Source organism: Myzus persicae, unplaced genomic scaffold, assembly GCF_001856785.1.
Source record: "Myzus persicae strain clone G006 unplaced genomic scaffold, MPER_G0061.0, whole genome shotgun sequence".
NCBI classification, from domain to species: domain Eukaryota; kingdom Metazoa; phylum Arthropoda; class Insecta; order Hemiptera; family Aphididae; genus Myzus; species Myzus persicae.
The window spans coordinates 243654-264034 of NW_019102577.1; the positions used below are offsets into that span (position 1 = coordinate 243654).

The 20381-nt window shown below is 34.6% G+C and overlaps 1 protein-coding gene across 5 annotated transcripts in view; it reads right to left on the minus strand.

The window, feature by feature from the left end:
* Positions 1-20381, minus strand: part of LOC111032597 (transcription factor AP-2-epsilon) — a 119384-nt gene that overhangs the window by 36538 nt on the left and 62465 nt on the right. For 4 of the 5 annotated variants that reach the window (XM_022312983.1, XM_022312981.1, XM_022312982.1 and 1 more), the window contains one exon: positions 2456-2899. In XM_022312983.1, coding sequence (XP_022168675.1) covers positions 2456-2899 — 444 coding nt within the window. Of the gene's footprint in view, positions 1-2455; positions 2900-16196; positions 16807-20381 lie in introns of those variants that run through there. The other variant, XM_022312984.1, reaches the window with a different exon arrangement.

Sequence of the window (20381 nt, forward strand, 5' to 3'; positions counted from 1 at the left end):
CGCTGACGTTGTTGACCGCGGTAAGGGTAACTGTGCTGCTGGTAGACGCGTGGTATACCTATATCAGTACATGCGTACATGGCATATATCACGTAAACTAAATCGTGACAACAATAAAAAAAAATATAATAATAATATATTACTAACATCGAGTTCCGTAACCGAATTTCTATCGATGGGACGACATCACTGCTGTGATATGAAAACACGCAGTGCAATACCAGCTCGTTCGTGGATTACAATTATTACAATCAGACGAGGGGGCGAGAGTCACTCGCGAATCGATTTTTTATACGATCGGTCACGTTTCCGATATAGGTATACGCGCGCGACCTGCGATTGTCTCGAGTTGTCCATTTCAAACGGCTCGTGATTGATCGATTCAAGTGTGCGCGATAACAATAACGAAACGTGTAAACGCGCTTCCAACATTTTATCATATTATATTGGTTGGACCAATATAATATATAATAATAGGATGGGTTGGTGAATATTGAAATTCGAGATTAGATGTTGAGACAAAGGTGGATTCGAGGAGCAATTTTCTGCGTGGGCCAGATTTTGTCCGAAAGTATTTCCTCCCCACCCATCAGTCACCCAGGAATAAAAATAATGTATAAGCTAGCAGGTGTCCTGTGCAGGGTAGCAACTGTGTTATTATATGTTACCTACTTACCTGTAGCTGTATATTACGTAATACTTATTATTTTGTACCTGTATGGTATAATTTATTCACTCGACGATAACCTGTCGTTGTACATGTTATGATAATGTGAATAAAATATAAATGCTGATATTAATCGAAATAATTAAAGAATCGAATGCGGGCCGACCGAAATTATGTTACATTAATCTGTGGTAGGTACCTAAATAATATATTATATGATGGTTAGAAATTATAATCCACCTACATAAAGTAGGAAGCATCGAATCATCATAATACACGATAAAAGCATTCTATTCAGTCATCGCGGAGATGGAATCTGGCACTAAAACGCGGTATAGCACGTGGCGGGCTTAAACTAGGTAGGTACTTGACATAATAAGATATTTCGTTTAAGGGAACCGTCAATCATATCGCCGCAGGTTATATAGGTTTTCATCTGCAATAGTGCAATTATGTCCAGGTTTTATATAATATCGTGTATTGTTATTAAATAGTAAATACTAATGGTGGTTTTAGGATGGACTCTTTTAACAGATCTATTTCGTATGCGTCAGAAATCGTGTGAATGTAGTGGCAGAATCCATCCTTGGGGCGAACGATTCCACGCGGAAATTCGCGATATGGATACGTCAATGAAGACTCCAAACACCAACAATTATATACATATAGCATATGCTTATATGTCTTACGTATATGCTATGTCATAAGTCATAACACTTAAATGTGCGAAATGTGCATATGCATGAGTGAGACTGTTTTAGTATTAGCACCCTCGTCTCATTTTCATATGATTAAACAGTGCATTAATTTAAATAAAGTAGTATAATATTAAATGCAGATTATTGTAAAAATTTTAATGTACTGGTATTTAAATTCGAATGAGTAGTTTCATAGTCATTTTACTTCATTTGGAAATATTTGTTATAAAGTAAACTTAAAAATGACAAAAACCAGAATTTGAATAAATGCATAATTCAACTATAAAAATGGAGTGAGCATGATAAGAAATCATGCTGTAATAATGTATGTATATTATATATTAGGTCGCAATATTCACACGAATTTAAAATATATTTTCATAATTATGCAACAAATCTTTAAAAAGAGGTGAGATTACGTTTGCTATTATACTAGATAATTTTGTATAAGATTTTAGTCGTTGGAATTTCGTTTACGCTTAGAAATTGCCTACACAAAGCCCCTTACAAAAACCAGGGTTAAACATGGTAATTTAATTTTTGTTTTTTTTTTTAATGGCTAGCGCATTTGATACGGTGGAGAATATTATGTGTTACCCACCCATACGTATACACCACAGTATTGCAGTTTCCAAGTATAGGTACACCCATCCACCGATGGCATTAGTTAGAGCGTGTAAGTGCAATTACCCTCCTGCAGGTATTATTCGATGGGTCAAACGATATTCTTATTTCTACCAACTGTTTCCAAACAAAAAACAGAATAAGAGATAGCAAAATGAAAATCATGGTGTACTTATAATATATTCCAATTTTGTTTCATCAATGCCAACTTTTTCAATTTGCATTCCTATTCTTAAAATACTAAATGTCAACAACCCTCCCCCACCCAGTACTTATGTTTGCCAAGTCCCATCCATCATAGTATATGTATTATGCATCTGGTATGGAGAGACTATTTAAAGTTGGACCCCCCCCCCCCATTTCCCAAGACAATAATGTTATACATATATACACTACGGCCCTATGTAGGTCATATCCTAACCTAACCATATCGACAACGGACATTATAATCCGAAACTTCACTCACCACGTGTATGGAGTCCGAGTCCGACCGGCGGAGGGCGTCGTGCCGCTGGCCTACGGACACCGCGGCCACGGTCAGCTGATTGTAGTGGTGCGCGGCTGCGGCGGCCTGGGCGCTTTGGTGCAGGCTGTTGAGCGTCTGCGAATACGGGTCGTTGATGTAGTCCATGGCGGACGGCGAAGACGCGTTGCCGGCGGATGGCTGATGGTGATGGTGGGCCGGAGGGAACGGCGGCGGGAAGTACGGTGGCTGGAAGTCCTGGTGGTGTCCCATGTTGGAACCGGCGTTGGTGGGCGTCGTGTTCCGGTGGTGGTGATGGTGGTGATGGTGGTGCGGGCTGAACGGTGACGAGCCTCCGCCGCCTCCTCCACCACCGCCTCCACCGCCACTACCCCCGCCCCCGCCACTGCCGATCGACGCGACTGTACCATGTCCGGCTAGCCGATCCTGCAAAAACAATTTACAAATTAAATTATAAATCAACACAACATCGTTTAAAATAAATAAAAGCACGTAGTATATTGTATTCTTATAAGGTTGCCAGCGGTGAGTGGTATAAGTAGTCAGGCACCCTATAAGTCTTAGCGCTCTATCCGTATCCGCCCGTTTAAAGTCAGGTGAATTTGGTGGGGCTATCTTGTCGACTCACACCCTTCATTCTTGTAGGGTTCAAGTACGATTGACTGCCGTTACAAGTCGAAAACGTTTTAACGTTTTATATTATACAAATTCGATCAAAATTCAAAACTGAAAACAGTTGTATCGATAACAACTTAACGATGATAATTCTTAACAAAAAATATCATAAAATGTTTTCGGAAAGTTTGGAATGTAATGGTTTTAACCTAATACACTAATACCTACCTAATTTAATTTATCGGCACACACCTTTTTCGCACTATACAGCTATTTAACTGCACTGCAGGAGCTGCGGTGAACCCAGCAGACGGTTATCATATGCGTAGACTATACAATAATGATATGATAATTAATAACACCTACTTATACATACTATATTACCATAATAATATAATATTATACGAATTACAACGATTCGAAATCCGATCGAAAACTAAATCAGAGCCGCCATAGAAAGTGGCACCGTCGCACCGGTCGAGAAAAGATAAATAGGTAATAATCGAATTCGTTGAAAATAATACACGCGACCGGATCAACATATGTATACGTATACCTACCTCTAATAACATAATAATATTATATTATAACATACATAATAATATTATAATGGACGCACGCGCGCTCGCTCGATTGCATTAGATATAATAATAATATGTATATAATATTACAATATGTTCGCGAATCGCAATAATATAATTAGTGGGTCGTCTGTAAAGAAAGAAAAAAACAAATAATATATTTAAAAAAAAAGCTATTTTTGGTCCGACCGCGCGCCGTTCGCGTACCTTATAACTATATAGAGGTACAAGTAAAATAACGTCTTAAATTAACACGCACACGCATGGCGTGTTTTCGATCCATTAAACGCATAGAATATAATATAGTATATATATGTACTAGTACGAGCGCATATCGATAAACTCGTTCTCGAAATTTAATCGAATTTGTACGCCGGGTCTATTATACGAGCGCATGTGTAAGTGTATCCCCGACGACACGCGCGCTCTGATCTGAATTTTATGAATTTACCGCAGGTTTCTGCGTCGATTTGCATAAGTGAAATTAGATACGCGTGTTATAATAATAATAATAATAATAATAATAATAATAATAGTATGCACTCCGCATGTGTAGGTAATATAATATTATAGCTGAGATAATACGCGCTTTTTGACCAGTTATTTAGTTCGGTACATCATAGGATTCTGCAGTCAGAGTGCCTATATACTATAATATTATATTATGCCTACATAATATAGTAGATACTACTCGAAACATCGACAGCGTAAAACTTTAAAACGCAATAGTCATAATATTATGTACCGTGTTTATACGATCATACGGAAATAAAAACTTATCGTGCCTCGCTGGACATAATTATGAGTAGAAAAGTCAGTTAATATATTTTACATAGACAATCGTACCAATGTGGTCATATAAATGTATACATAAATACACCAAACCTGGCACCCGTTATTTATCTGGCGGGCGCGTATAAATTCGTCGAATAATTTTTAGTATTTAACTGCAGCACTTTATGTATAATATAATATTATATAATACAATATATGTATATATTATGCATAATATAAGTAGGTCGATCTACAATCATAACTACCGATGTATATTTTTAACCACGATAACTATAACTTGAAAAATACGGATCGGAAATCGATATTGAATCGCCATTATAGAAGAATTGTAAAAAAAATTAAATTTCGAAAATATGTATAATTGAAAACAAAATCAACATCTAATCTCGGTTAGGTTAGCCTCTTAAATTATCAGTTCCTGTATGCATATTAACAATAATGTACGTCAGGTAGTAACATAGGTATACCTACTAGAGTTAAACATATTAAGTAGTGTCAAACAGTATATTGATTTATCGACGAGTCTAACGATAAACTATTATTATTATACTATACGTGATATATTAAATGTATAATGTCATTAAGTGCAACCGCTACACGTCAATAATATGCACAATATACAATCGCGTATTAAAATAACCACCTACTCGAATGCCGAGGTTATAACTATTATTATTTGTAACAATAATAACGGATACGACGTACTTCACAGAGTATTTGCATCTCGATGCAATAATGCCAGAAGAATAAAATAATATAATATATAGGTCATGCACCAAAAAAATTGTATGCAATATCCGTTTGTATGACACGGTGGCTTAATCAGGATTTTTTCAAGGGTTGGGAAGTCCAAGAACTATAAATTTTTTGTTACGAAATACAAAAAAAAAATGTTATGATATAATCATGGGGTCTAAAATCGGAAAAATACTTTCAAACGTTGCTATAGAAATGTTGTTCTTTGATTAATTTTAAGTTTGACACTCTCAGGGGTAGGGGGTGGGTTCAGACCCGTAGACCACCCCCTTCTGCAGTTTATCACTTGTATGACTCAATGCATCTGTACAAAAGTCGATAGAAAAGGTGCCTAGGAAATATGCTGCCGAGGCTACATTTCATATCCGACAAATTGCCTAGGAATTAATTTGCTCGGACTTTTATAAAATATTTTATTTTTATACTGGGTCACAGATTGAAGGCTGAAATATCTACATATTATACTACAATATTCAAATGATCTCCATATAATCAGCAACGTTGATATAGAATTTTAGAATAATATCGTAGTGGATTTGCTTTACATTGCCGAAGGTTAGAATCTCATAAATTATTTTGAAAATTGTGAACAGGAAGAGTCACGCTCTGAACGTGTGTCAAAGGTGTACGCTGGTCGCTGGTGAAAGCGACGCATTTTTTACCTATGCTGTCGCTACGTCCGTAGCGGCAGTCCCTATGATATATTATAGATAAGCTACGAACGGCCTACAACTAGATGGCCGACGTATTATAATTAACGTGTCGATAAAAGGAATTCCCACCTGCATGTATTATAATATATTATTACATGAATATATAACGATTAATAAGCGGTTTTCTGGGAAAACGAAAACAACAAAAATATAAATCTTTAGCTATAAAGGATTGGGGGTGATCGATATTTAGGTATATAGTACGATACAAACCTATCTAAAAATGCATTACTGTTTTATACTTTTTATAGGAATATTTTTTATGAAAAAAAGTTAGTACAATTTTGTGATTATCGCTGTAGACAATTTTCGTTCAACGCGTATACACCACACAACATAATATATTACGACCACAGACATTAAACTAAAAAAAAAATCCAAGCACTATTATTAAGTAAAGAACTTCTATAAAAACGACGATTAAGGTTCACACTTAAAAGGTAAGAAATAACTAAGAATAAAGAAATATCAATTCGAACAACTTCAACTGGTTAAAACGCCAGCTCTCAACATAATATGGTGAAATTATTTTGTACTGTTTTATCCATCAAACACCAACGACTTCAGCCGTCCGTTGTGTCATATGACTTGAAAATACTACATTCATCGTGTGTTCTGTAGATTGGTCGATGGTATCATGATGGTATTATTCACTAACCATGGGAAATGTCCAGAGTTGGACGATATCAACTTTTGGACACTACTCACCACAGACGTAGCTGTAACTTTTATCCGTCTCTTTATAATATCCACGTGATGTGATTTCTCTCTCTATGGGCGGTCCATATAGTTATTATGTCTATGATAACGAACGAGCGAATCATCTATGCCTCCACGGCCGCAGCCGAGCCTCTGTGAAATACGCCGGGTATAGGTAAGTTACGAATAGGTAAACCACACCGGCACACCTATAATATATATTATTATATATTATATGCACAAAAAATATCATAAATTTTCTCGTGTAAAGCGGTGGTGCGCGTGCGCGCAGACACACGAAAACTGTAGAAACAAACTTGTGTTGTTATTATTACTACTTTTTTTTTTTTAATTATACACAGAAATGCACCGCCGCCGATGATGATTAGAAGACGCGCGCTGTTGTAGACAGAAAAAAATAGGTATAACGGTGCACTTGAGCGCGCAACGGGCAAAGATGAGGTCAACGTAAATGAATTTTGGCCATTGCATGGTAATTATATTATACTATAAGTAATAATATATTAGCTGTACAGCGAGTGTATATGTGTGCAGTGCACATATTATTATAGAGTAGGTACATGCGTTGTGCACTGTCTCGCCGGACTGTAAACAAACGCATATAATGATATGAATTATTCATTCAGCCATTTAAAAAAAAAAACAACCCCGGCCTATATAACTACTGGCGACGGTCGTTTATTCGATTGCTCTTACCACGTGATACCTACTATAATTATGCCTTTAATATAGTACCAAGTACCTATCTATGCATAGGAATCGCTCTTTTTTCATTTCGATTTCGATATTTTATACGAGTAAAGGTACTTTTATAGTATTATATTGTTACAAGATATTACTGCTTAATATATACATGTTGACCTAATAGTTTATATAGCAGTTGTATATTACTACATTAAGTTTTATATTGTACTAATAATAACTTTAGAGGGATTAGATTAGGAATTCATAAATAAATTATTTGAAAAAATATTGAGTATCTAGTATGGAAATCAAAACTGCGCTATCGCTCATCTCTACAATTATAGTAATAGTAATATAGTCGATAGTGATTACTACCTAATAAATAATAATAATATGCAATGTGTACAAGGGACAAATAATTAATCGAACAATATATAGATATGTATCGGGCACCGAGAAAGCGGGTCTACATAACTAGCTGCCGTACGCGGTACTCTATATAATATACATTGTATACATACTGCGAAAGTAGTCGATTTTATATAATAAACCGTTAGGGAGCCAATGTGAAAATTCCTGAGTAGGAAATATACTATACGCGCCAAAAACGAGAACCCCAGCGGTATTCAGCGTCGGCGGTGTCTCGTCTGATGGTGAAAAAAAAGAAAATCAGACTTACGGTACAGTCGACCGCCGCCATCGCCGCCACTTAAGGAATGAAAGGACAAAAAAATAAAGTAAATGCGCGTATAAGTGACCCGCAATACTCGGCAGGTATTATAGTTGTATGAAGTCGCACGCACACATCAGTCGTGCCGAAACGTCTTTATACATACACATACACACTCACACACACACATATTTCATAGGTACCTCTATAAGTGACCACGAATGAGTGCATGGTCATGGGTGGATAAGGGTGGGGGGACGGTAAAAAAAGTGCACGGCACCAGAACCTTTTAGAGAAGACCTTGCCGAATAATAATTCAACGGTCCTCCCAGTCTCCGGTCGATATGTACGTGTATAAACGCGTTTCGGACCCGATAATACGACGCCGTATATACTTACCTACTATATACCTACATATATAAAAATATTATGTGCTCGACGACGGGTCGTAATAATTATTATTGTCGTACATTAGACAAATTATTGTATGCGCGTCGGGGGCTGGCCGGTGGACCGGTTTCCCCTCCCCTCCCACCCAGCTGGACTCGTTGCTGCAGACGAGGCTCTATATATAATATTATTTTCTCGTCGGGTTGATGAATTGATAATTCGTTTGGTCCCAAACGTGTACAACTGTAACTACCCACTACCTATTATACAGACCTACACGTCGTGTACATAGTGTATATGCGACGACGAGAATAAGTATCTGCAGTCTGCAGATAATCATACACCTAAGGAAACGCTGCAGAGGGAAAAATAAGCTGGGAAATATAATATATAAAAGACAATGTGTAGGCCGCGTCCAGAAGTTTCGAAAGAACTAAAAAAGTAATCAAAATGGAATAATATAAATGTAGATTGGCCAATATTAAAGTCATGGTTTTAGTAGGGCACGCGGCAGTAGTGAAGCTGTTGCTGGGTGGTGTGTCGGGACAGTTTAATATAATGCAAAAAATAACAGTGCGTTAGAGTATTTTGAGTGTTATAATGCCTTGAGTTTGATTTGTTCGTGACACATAAGTTGTTATTTGAAAGTTATTATAGTGTTAAGTGTTGGTTAGGTTTGATGACATTTGGTCTCCCGCCTTATCACATTTCCTTCTATATTGTTGTGTCCTAGTATCCGAATTATAATGTTATTTCTTTGTTGAATGATTCAATTTGTTTTTTTAAAATTTGTTTTGCAAATATCTATACTTAGTCTTTGCCTAGTATTTTGTGTATTTCTCAATGTGCTCTCCTAGAAGTCAGAAGTGTGAGGATGTTCTTGTCAATATTTTCACGGTAATTTATGTAATCAACTGTGCAGTTAGTCGTTGTTATATACCTGCAAAAATAAACTTATCTAGTCGCTTTCCATACATATTTTACTCGTCGATAAAAATGTGAATAAAAATTAAACCCAGGACGGAACCCCCGGCTGTAACTCGTTTTTGTGTGTGTCCGAGCGCTCATGATCATAATAATAATGATAATAATAATAATAATACGTATTATAATATATGTATATTATATAGGTAAGCTTACTCCCATTATTTCGGATCGTATACATACCTACGCAGCTACGTAACACGGTAGTGCTGCTGCGTGTCATGTGCTGCACTCAAGAACGACTCTAGCCGTATATTATAATAAATAAAACAATTAACGAATCGTTTATATTATTATTATAATGTGTTATTATTTTGAACGACGAATACGCGACGGTGAGGCGTGTGCCTTTAGGCCGAACGATTTTCATGACTCGAATCATGCTTTTACACACTATATACACGCTCAGGTGGTCTCGTCGATGCCGCCACCGCAGGTTTTTCACCCGTTTTCTTATATAGATATGTTTTAAATAATATACGACGATTATCGTTATAATATTATATATTATGTATACCGATAGGAATTCGAGATTGCCTAGCGCACGCGTAACACGCGCTCGGTCCTATAGAAAATGATTCGACCGTATACGCGTAATAACAATATTATAATAATGTTATGCGACGAGAAGGAAGACGCGCGCGTAGGTATTATAGTATAATATTATTATATGTATTATTATGCCGACCAATCCCGTTGAGCTGCACACTCGATGCGTGTGCACGAAAAGAGCGATCTATGAACTCGCCGCTGCGATCTATATAATATTCAAATATATACCTAACTGGTGGGCGGGCGGGTGGGTAGATAATATCGTTGTCGAAAACGATCGAGCGGCACGATAAGACGTCATATTATTCGATACCATTCTACTTAGCAATTGTAGGGACTTACCCGTGCCGCAGTGTACACATAATATTAGGCACCTATATAATAAAATAAAACTTTATTTTGACATTCCGATCGACGTATATTATATTATATTATAAACTCTAGAGTTACATATAATATAGAGGTGCATATTATGTAGGCACTCCTAAAGGTTTAATCGGTTTACGTCGCTAGATCGTGCAGTAAATAGTACAATATTATACACATATGCATTACATGCCTATGTTTAGAGCACATGTATTTTGGTCTAGGGGGATGACAAAATATATACCTATATTCATGCATAGTGAATATTTAATAGCGCTGTTGTAAACGGAAAGACAAACGAGGTTTTCTTTTAAAAAACAGTGAGTTCAGCCAACATAATACCGGGGTACAGTGGCGTTTAAAAACGTATTATATACGTAATGTATTTATTATTTGACTTAAGTAATATTTCGTCTTAATCGGGATTTTCTGAGTGTATATGCAAGCTATAACGCGCGTTGTCCTGTAGTATATGCAATAATAATGTACGTATGTATCTACCTACTTATATGATATATTATTACGTCGTGCGCGTATACATATAATGTGATAGGACATTAAAATTGTTTTATATATAATATATTATAATATATATTTGTAAGAGGACTCGCGCGAGAGGGTTTTACGAGTGTGTGCGCGTGCCGTGCCTATTACCACGACGACGACGACGCGCACATACACATAATATAATATAAATTATATTGATATTAACGTACACGCGAGGCGTTATTAATCCGTCAGGTCGACGCGGGTCGTATTATATATTATTATATATTATATTATACTTTCGCGGTAGGCATGAGCCGATTTACGATATCATTTTAAAGATAAAAATATTCCGTCCTAGCCCCCCTCGTGATGTTTTTATTCTCGATCTCGGCGCTTGAGACATGTACAATAAATATATAGCATATACCTAGATACCGGCAATAGACACTGTTGGGACTACTTCTGTGTCCTGGTGCTCGGGCCGTCGTCGTGACCTATTGCTCGCGGGGCATGCGTTAAAATGATTGTACCGCTGACGCAAAGGTATGTGCTTCCCAAGTCACTCTAAAGATTTCTTTTGAAGGCATTTGTACACGACGCAAGAGGGAAAAAAGGACTGAGAATGTATAGCTATATATAATAAGATACAGGCATATAAGGCAAATGACAACAAACGCCCTTCATATACTTGACTCGGTGGAAGACATCAGCACCAAAACGAGATGAGAATTAAATTTATCATCGTATCGAAACAAAACCGCGGGCTATACTGCGAGGTGTTCGGCCGCCGTGTTTACCACTCTCGTGTGTAATTTAGGCCTACAAGACTAACTCTCGTCTACCTGCGTCTTGCGTTCATTTTATAACTTACCTAACTGTATTTGAATACTAGATGGAGAATCACTGAACTTTAAAAATGTATTCGCATAAATTTAAAGTCTAAACGTAGATAATTTAATTTTCTGGTTATGAGCTCACATGAAATATGTGTTGTCCCCTGACTCCGTGAATTATTGCCATCTATAAGTTATAATCAACCGAAATCATATTTCAAAAATAATAGTCGGGAGAAAAGTTATTGACGGGGACAAATATACACAGCGAAACACTGCATTTATTATAGTGAGCGACAGTGCATTTTATTATAGTTTTACCGTTGCCGCCACTGATAACCGGTTCTCAGCTGCCACTTTTACGGAAGGATAACAATAATAATAATAACAATAGACAACTTTTCGACTTCATCGCGGAAGACACGCTATAAAATCCTCGCGCAACGTATATGAACATAGGTATGTATTCAGTTTTATTTTGAACACTTTTTGAAAATATTATTCGTTTACCATAATAATAATGTTCTAATATATTCGATCGAAACAATGGGTACGTCTTTAAAATATAGTATAATGTATAAATCACATAATAAATGCATGAAGAAAGTTTCCCGCGAATTTAATTATCAATACTATGCTGCTAGTGACTCATATAAATTTAATAATATAATTCATTCGGGTTTATTGGTTGACCATACACATATAATTCAACAAATTTCGTGGCAATAATGCGTGCACCTACAACGGTTAAGGGTCTGTTCGGACTCACGGAGAGAACATTCTTTTATTGTAGAGCTTTGTGAAGCGCTTGGTAAATATACGAAAAATTGAACTAAATCATTGTTTCACACATCTGATCATCTATTCGTCATTTATCGAAATGTTCGATAGTTTATAGTCGATAGTAATTGTAGTCTGTAGAACTATATACCTAATAATATAGCCATACGGCCATATGATCGAAGGATTATATAATAAAACATTTCATACGATCACAAATTTTGAGGACTTTTCATTATTTATTTTGTAAGGCATTGCAATCATTGAGACGGAATTTAGTGAAGTAAATAACAACTGTTGGTGTATGATATGGCAGGTATACATTATTTTAATAATATGCAATCGACTTTTGATTCGTCCCCTCCACTCGTTATTAAGATTTGTTGAAGGATATTATATTGAAGTGGGTATAGTAGGAACAGTACAATTACGTATATATTGTACATTATATAAAATATTTGTCGTCCGTTTTGTGCTTAAAAGAAAATTATACTTCAATAATTGGTATAATACAATTTCTACGCAGGAATGACATTATTTAAGTGTCGAACCATTAGATCTATCTTAGGATTATTATGTTGCTCGCTGCTCGAGTACACGGGTTACGACATAATGTGTTTATCTATAAATCGACGGTGCGCAGGTGTCGAGTTGTTTCAACTAAATATTATAATATTATGCACTTATATACGCAAAGTGTTACTACTAAAAAAAAGAACCCCATCGACTACCTTAATAAGGTCATTATACGATTTAAGTACGTTTGCGCATCGCATATATTGTATAAATTATAATAACCTATACCATTACAGTGGACCAGTAGATACACACGACGGACGAATTATCGGTAGCTCGTGCACCGGGAATCCGCGGGACCGCGCGCGCGCGATACAAGGCTCTAATAGGAGTCGATTATACACACGCACATGCACATACCTACCTAATATATATTATACGATCCTAGGAGAATTAATAATAATAATAATAATATATTATCATCATCACCGCCGTCACTGATTTCCTGTCGTTTCCGTCTTGCGGCAAGTACCGGCTAATTAAGGCGTGTGTTACCGGATAAATTTTTTTTCTCTTTATAGACAAGCGATAACTCTTTTATTTCATTTGTTCGAGCTTTTCTTACAACGCATATCTGCAGCGGGCGCCCGTATAATAATGTAGGCGAGAAATTTACGATCAGTGTCGTTACTGTTACTGTTATTATCATTACTTATTATTATTACTGTTTCGACTCGTATTGGAATCGTGACCGAATTTCGAGTTTAGCATAAAATATCTCCGGGCTCACCGCAACAGATCAACGAGGGGAGAGAAGAGGGAGGCCTATTTTTAACAATTTCCCAACGGTCCAAATGCGTTCGTCGGCACATAATCGTTCGGTACAGGTAATCGATATCGAACATAAAATAATATATAATAAATAATAATATACATACCGAGCACCTAACTTAATCGATCCAGAAATCAAAGATACGATAAGACGGTAGAAATATCCACCACATCGTTTGTACAACACGAATTTCCGATAAATATTATAGGTATTGATGTTTTACGCGGGAACTACAGCGACGTCGCGCGTCGGTACTCTGCGTTTATATAAGGATAAGACTATATAAATACAGGCATATTATAATATAGTTGACGCGTTGGTCTTATGGCATTTGTATAATATATATATTATAATATATTATAATACGATTGAGAGCGTATAATTTGCGTTTATACCGCAATAGCCTGACCACCGCACGGCGTTTAGTCACTGTCAAAGCAATGTACGTATATTATTGATCTACATCAGAGTGTGCGTGTGTGTATGTGTGTGTAAATGTTAGAGCACATGAGCCGTGGGATTTGCATTTTTATCGTCCGATCGACGAGTAAACAATGACATCAACGATAATAATAAACAGATCGATCAAACGGTTTTCTATAAGTGTACCTACCTATATATATTATAATGCACCCACGCGTTTTGCATCATCTGGTCGATTTGAATACAACGAATTTTACCTATTTAATATTATATACAATTTGGAGTATAACGGTGGACGAGAAACAAACTATTCGTTTGTAATAAAATTATTCTACACAGGCGCCCGGGAGAAGACAGCGTATTTTTATCGTACCCAATCATCCCGCGAGTATAGGATTTATGTTTTATTTAATCAATAACCATACGAATAAATAAATCCTGAGAGTATAATTATATATTATTATTTGGTATGATATAGTATACTGTATACAGTATGGACTGTACACACTCCATTGCAGCTACCATCATAGCGTATTATTGGAGACAGCTGATACTTTCGTTATAAATTCCCTCAGTATAGGGGAATATAGGCGTTTATAGCCTATAGGCTTAGTACTTCTAATATTCTAATCGAATTTGACACCTTAACTCTTAAGAGTATAAAGTTTATACTTTAAACTTCAAAATGTTTGATACCGCTCATCTGTATTTATAAATACTATATACGAGGCGGGCATTATAATGTTGACGTGATGCGAGGAGTCGGGCGCAATGTTTACAATAACAGTAGATAATAATAATAATAATAATAATCTATTTGGATGGTCTCCAATAAATAAGGACCTTGCGGCTGACACGATAGAGTAAATAAGGTAGGTAGGTACCTATATAGGTATATCTAGGTACGTTTTATAGTAACGTAAATTATACAATCTATATACAGGCGCGTACGGTACTTGACGGATGACTTGAACGCGCGCTCTGTATGTACGCTTGCCGTACCTATATACCCGGGTTTATCGGATGAATCGTGCGATTTTGTCATGCACCCGAGTCGGTATACGCAACGTGGATATTGCAGGTGGTTTACGCGAAACTGTTATGTTGATCGAGCGTGCGTATATCTTTAATATTATGCACTAACACACTGAAATCTTCGACCGAATGAATATTATAATAATATATAAATATCATTCGCGTCTTTCACACAGCTAAGTACACACCTCACAATGATAATATATTATTATGTCGTATATAATTTATCATTTATACACACACGCTCGCGAAATGTAGGCGGGGGAATGCATATTAAATAGGTACACATTATAGTATATAATATTATATAGGTACCTAGGAGCATATGACACGCGTTAAAATGTTATCTTCATTCTGCTATAAGCCGCTATAACATATTATTTTAAAAAGCGTAGACGACATTCGGGTAAATATATTGTTTTTATTTTTGAAAATTCGTAAGGTTTTTAATTTTAAATAAATTATCTTAATATTATATAATATTTGCGACATTTTGTATAGTATAAATCTGTAAATATGTAATTTAGTAAAATTGAACTAGTACGAAGAATGAAAATTCCAAAAATAAATCTACAGCCTGCGGCCTATACAATATTATAGTAAGGATTATTTATTTATTTTGGCTTGCCATGATACAATATTATACTATAGATATATTATGTACCTATATATTATATAACAAGCATTTTTGAAAATGTGTTATGGTTAGGTAAAGCTGTAAAGGTATATGAAAACAATTTATTTTAAATTGAGAGTTACGCCCGATATTTCAACGGTATTCACCAGTTAAAAAAAACGATCGACGAGTTTTTATTATTATTTTGTCAAAAATATTATACAGGAACCTAGGTGCGATGCCGATCTTGGATGATCTATATTATACGAACAAAAAAGTACCAACATTTTACGCACACTGCAGTAGGCAGATAATATAGACTCAAAAAAATAATAAAATATAATAATATAGATACAATTTTTGTCAGTCCTACCTCCATAAAATTGTTCATGTCATACTGGCACACCGCCAGCTTCGTTGCTGCGTGCGACACTTTTTACGCACTTTATGCGAAACCGGAAGGAAACTCACGACGGGATTACAACGAATCGCGTCGGCAAAACGTGGCGCTCGCGCAAACGCCACGGCGCTTACCGCATCGGCCGAACCACGCACTTTTTCACACCGTATCGCACACCGGACGGCGGCGAAACGATTTTTCGGACACTTAATACCTATAATACGATATTATAATATATTTTAGTCCTAACTATTTCGCGAACACTGCAGGGCCGACGGCTTTGTATCACAACGATAGGGATGATCAATACGATGTACCTGTCGAAAATAATCGAGATCGCGACCAAACGACAACTCTCGGACGAAACGCAAATGACAATAATAATTAATAAATAACAATTACAGATCGGAATAACACACAACAACAATATACCTACGTTGAATAATAATATTATATTATTATGATATTTACGCGGACAGACGATAACTACGGCGGTGGCGGTACATTTACGATAATATTATATTTTTTGGTGTCTGACGCGAGTGTGCTCGTATCCGGCGGGCCGCGTGACGACTGCCGGTGGATAATGCAGTGCGTGCGTGCTAGCTACCTAAACGGGAGCGCGGCGGCGGCGTCGTCGATGCGCGCGGAACAACCGTTGTTGCTGGGCAGGCCTCGGTCGCGTTGGTGGGGCCTGGGGTCCACCTAGCGCGTATCCGGGGTCCCACCTTCCGGGCCCGGCAAAAAATCGGCCGCGCACGCGCGCCGTGTTTAACTTTATTATTATTGTTATTCATATATTAGTATTACGGCAAAAATTTTAATTACGTATACTTGAATATCCATCTGTATATAATATTAATAATACTATATAGGGCTAAAATATCGAATAACATTAAAAATAATTTTTAAAAAACCCAAATTATGTAAACGCATCTAAAATGCACTAAAATTAGAAAATACCAATGAAAAAATTGTTCAACTAAATATATTTTTATCCTTACAATTTAACAGAAGTTAATTTTGTCTTAAATAAAAAACCATTTGAAATATACACAAGAAATCAATAGTATAATAAATGCTCTTAAGGTAATAAAAACCTAAAGAGTAAAGACTGACATATAACAAAGGAATAAATATAATTTTAATGAACTCATTGCTGCTAAAATGTTTGATGATAAAGACCAACGTCCAAACTTAAGATTTATTATCTATTAATTTTAGTAAAAGTCAGTAAGTATAGTTATACTACTTATAACATAACATTTATATATAACTCACCATCATAATACACTTATCAACATTTTCTAAGATTTATTATTATTATGCTATAATTTATTTAATTTCCATGGTATACCTAATATTTCTTTTAAATAAAAGCAGTAACTAAAATTGAAAATAATATGCACTGCTATATTATTACTTTATGGATATTATGATAATCACTTATAACTTATGAGTTGAATGTTAAAAATTAAATCATCGACATTTAATACGGACTCATAGTCAAATATTATATTAATATATTTTACAACATAATGCTATATTTATATAAAATATTTACAGAAATAGGATATCAAATAGGTACATGGAAATTTAAATGGTTAGGACTATTTATGAATTGAATAACATAATATTAAAAATTGAACGATTATAATATCATAGAATAACAGCGGTCTTTTGGTAGATAACTCGATTTTATTCATCGGAAGAAAATTGTATTTAAAATTTGAATTATACTGTACGCGTACCTACGTCTCGATGGCTTTTAAAGTCGGATTATTTTTTAAGTAAGTACCAGTTATTACAGAAATTCAAGATATTTGACATTCCGTGTACCTATCGATTTCAACGTGAATTTTTTTTTTTGGTATTCAGTATTATAATCTTTACAAATTCATGTTATTCTTCGCGTTTTCACAATTGATTGAATTGTAATGTGACGCCTTTTAATAGAAAATAACAATATAAAACTGGTTTTTTATGTCGGTCCAAAAACGTTGAAACATTGGTTAACATTATACCGCCAACAGCATCTCGTTAAAAGTCGGTCTTTTTTACATTATTTCCTCGCAGTACCTACTCTTATATTGTATAGGTAGGATACATCGAAATAAGTATTAATTTTCAACGACTATCGATTTCTTTATAGTATTATTTATGAAAAGAGGTGAATATAGTCGTTTATTTTTTGCATTTTCCAATAAATCAATATTCAAATGTGGGTAATATTTATAAAACTTAATTATTGCATAGGATACTGGATAAAACTATACATATACACACTATTACACTAAACAGGAATTATTACAAATTCGTAGTTTTTAATATGCAAGAATGACGCAAGATGTTTAACTTCCGAGTAGTCTTAATTACATAATATATATGACGTGTCAACCTATTTCGTATCTCAATTTATAAACAAATTAAAATAAAAATGACCACAAATTAAAAATAATAAATACATCAATACTTTAATGAAAACTCACGGAAATACAAAAAATCAATAAACACAGAGGAATACGAATGTATAAAAACTTATATATTCTGGCTGAATTAGTATTCTAGGTTCAAAAATTTAAAATTGATGATGTTGATAAAACAATTTACAAACAATAGAATGTGTTTAATGTTGTGCTAAATGTAGGTACACCCGTTTTTTCATTCAATATTAATTTACTGCATACACATTCTATATATTATATACCTAGCAGTATAATATAAACATATCATTTTTAGCAGCAACGTTTTATTTCTTTAACGAATTTGATGAGTGCCATATTATATACCTTAAGTGGTAATTTCAGTTTCACGAATTAGCACTAAATTGTAAATTAAATCAGGCATTTGGGTGGTGTTAAAAGCTGTAACGGTAGGTTGTCTATGTTCCTAATTTAATATTAATTTTAAATTAATTTACCGTTTTTTTTTTAAAAAAAAAGGAACGCAATTTGTTCTTCTGAAAATTCTCGAGTTCAGCCTAACCTAAATCTATAACTAATTTTCAAATAATTATTTTTTTCAAAATTATCTTATTAAATATCTTTAGAAAAAGTTCAATATAGGTAATGTATAGTAAACACGAATTTCGATAAAATTCAAACAACACATAAAAGGCAGTAAAAAAAAAAATTAACATTACATTTAATTAAATATAGTATGATATAGTGTATCTTAGTATCTACTAGATATTTATTATATAATTACTCTAAACTCGTAAAAAATATGATAATTTGATGCATATGCGTAAATTCATAATTTTCGATGCACCGTTGCATGCATTAGCCGAAGCACATTTTAAATTTAAATTTACATTATTTAAACATTTAATCCACTTTTAACGGGTGTTAAATGTTCTTTATTAAAATAAGGTTGTACATAGTGTTATACATTGTATTTATTACAAACCACAAAGTCGTATTAAATGTAAACTATATATATATATGTATATATGAATAAAATAACATTATACTTGTTAATTTGATTTTGAGGAATTCGATACAAAATGTGATTATGTAAAATATAAACGATCAAATTTTAGTACGAAACAGCTTTTTCGAAATTAAAATCAAAGTATATTTTCACGTATTCATAATTAGCCTAGGTTAAATATTATTATATAGAATGCACAGGTATATATAGGTATAAGGAAACCACGCAGTGCGGTGGTGCGCGCGGGCGGTAACGTGATACAATTTATATTAGTAGATATTGCTATATAATATTATAGTTGCCCCGCTAGAAAAGGTTAACATATTCATGAATTCACTATTGGTAAATATTCAAACCGTTGAGCAGCTTAACCGCAAGTATCATTGCTCAATGTTAATTATTTATTATGTTTATGTATTTATTATATTATTATGTTATTATGGTAATAATTGTAATGATTTTTATTTTAATAATTACTTTATACGCGCATTCGATTAAATTTCACTTGACTTGGGATACATAATATTATAATGTAGGTAATATTATAGCGAGTGTATAATATTGAACTAATTGAAAGCGATATTGTTCTATTAGGAATATGTTTTGTAATTTATCGATCGATTTAACATTATTGCCTATAATATGACAATATCATGAAATTAAACTACTTTAATACTAAATGTAATAAAAATTATAGGTCATAGAAAATGCTATTACCTAATGTGA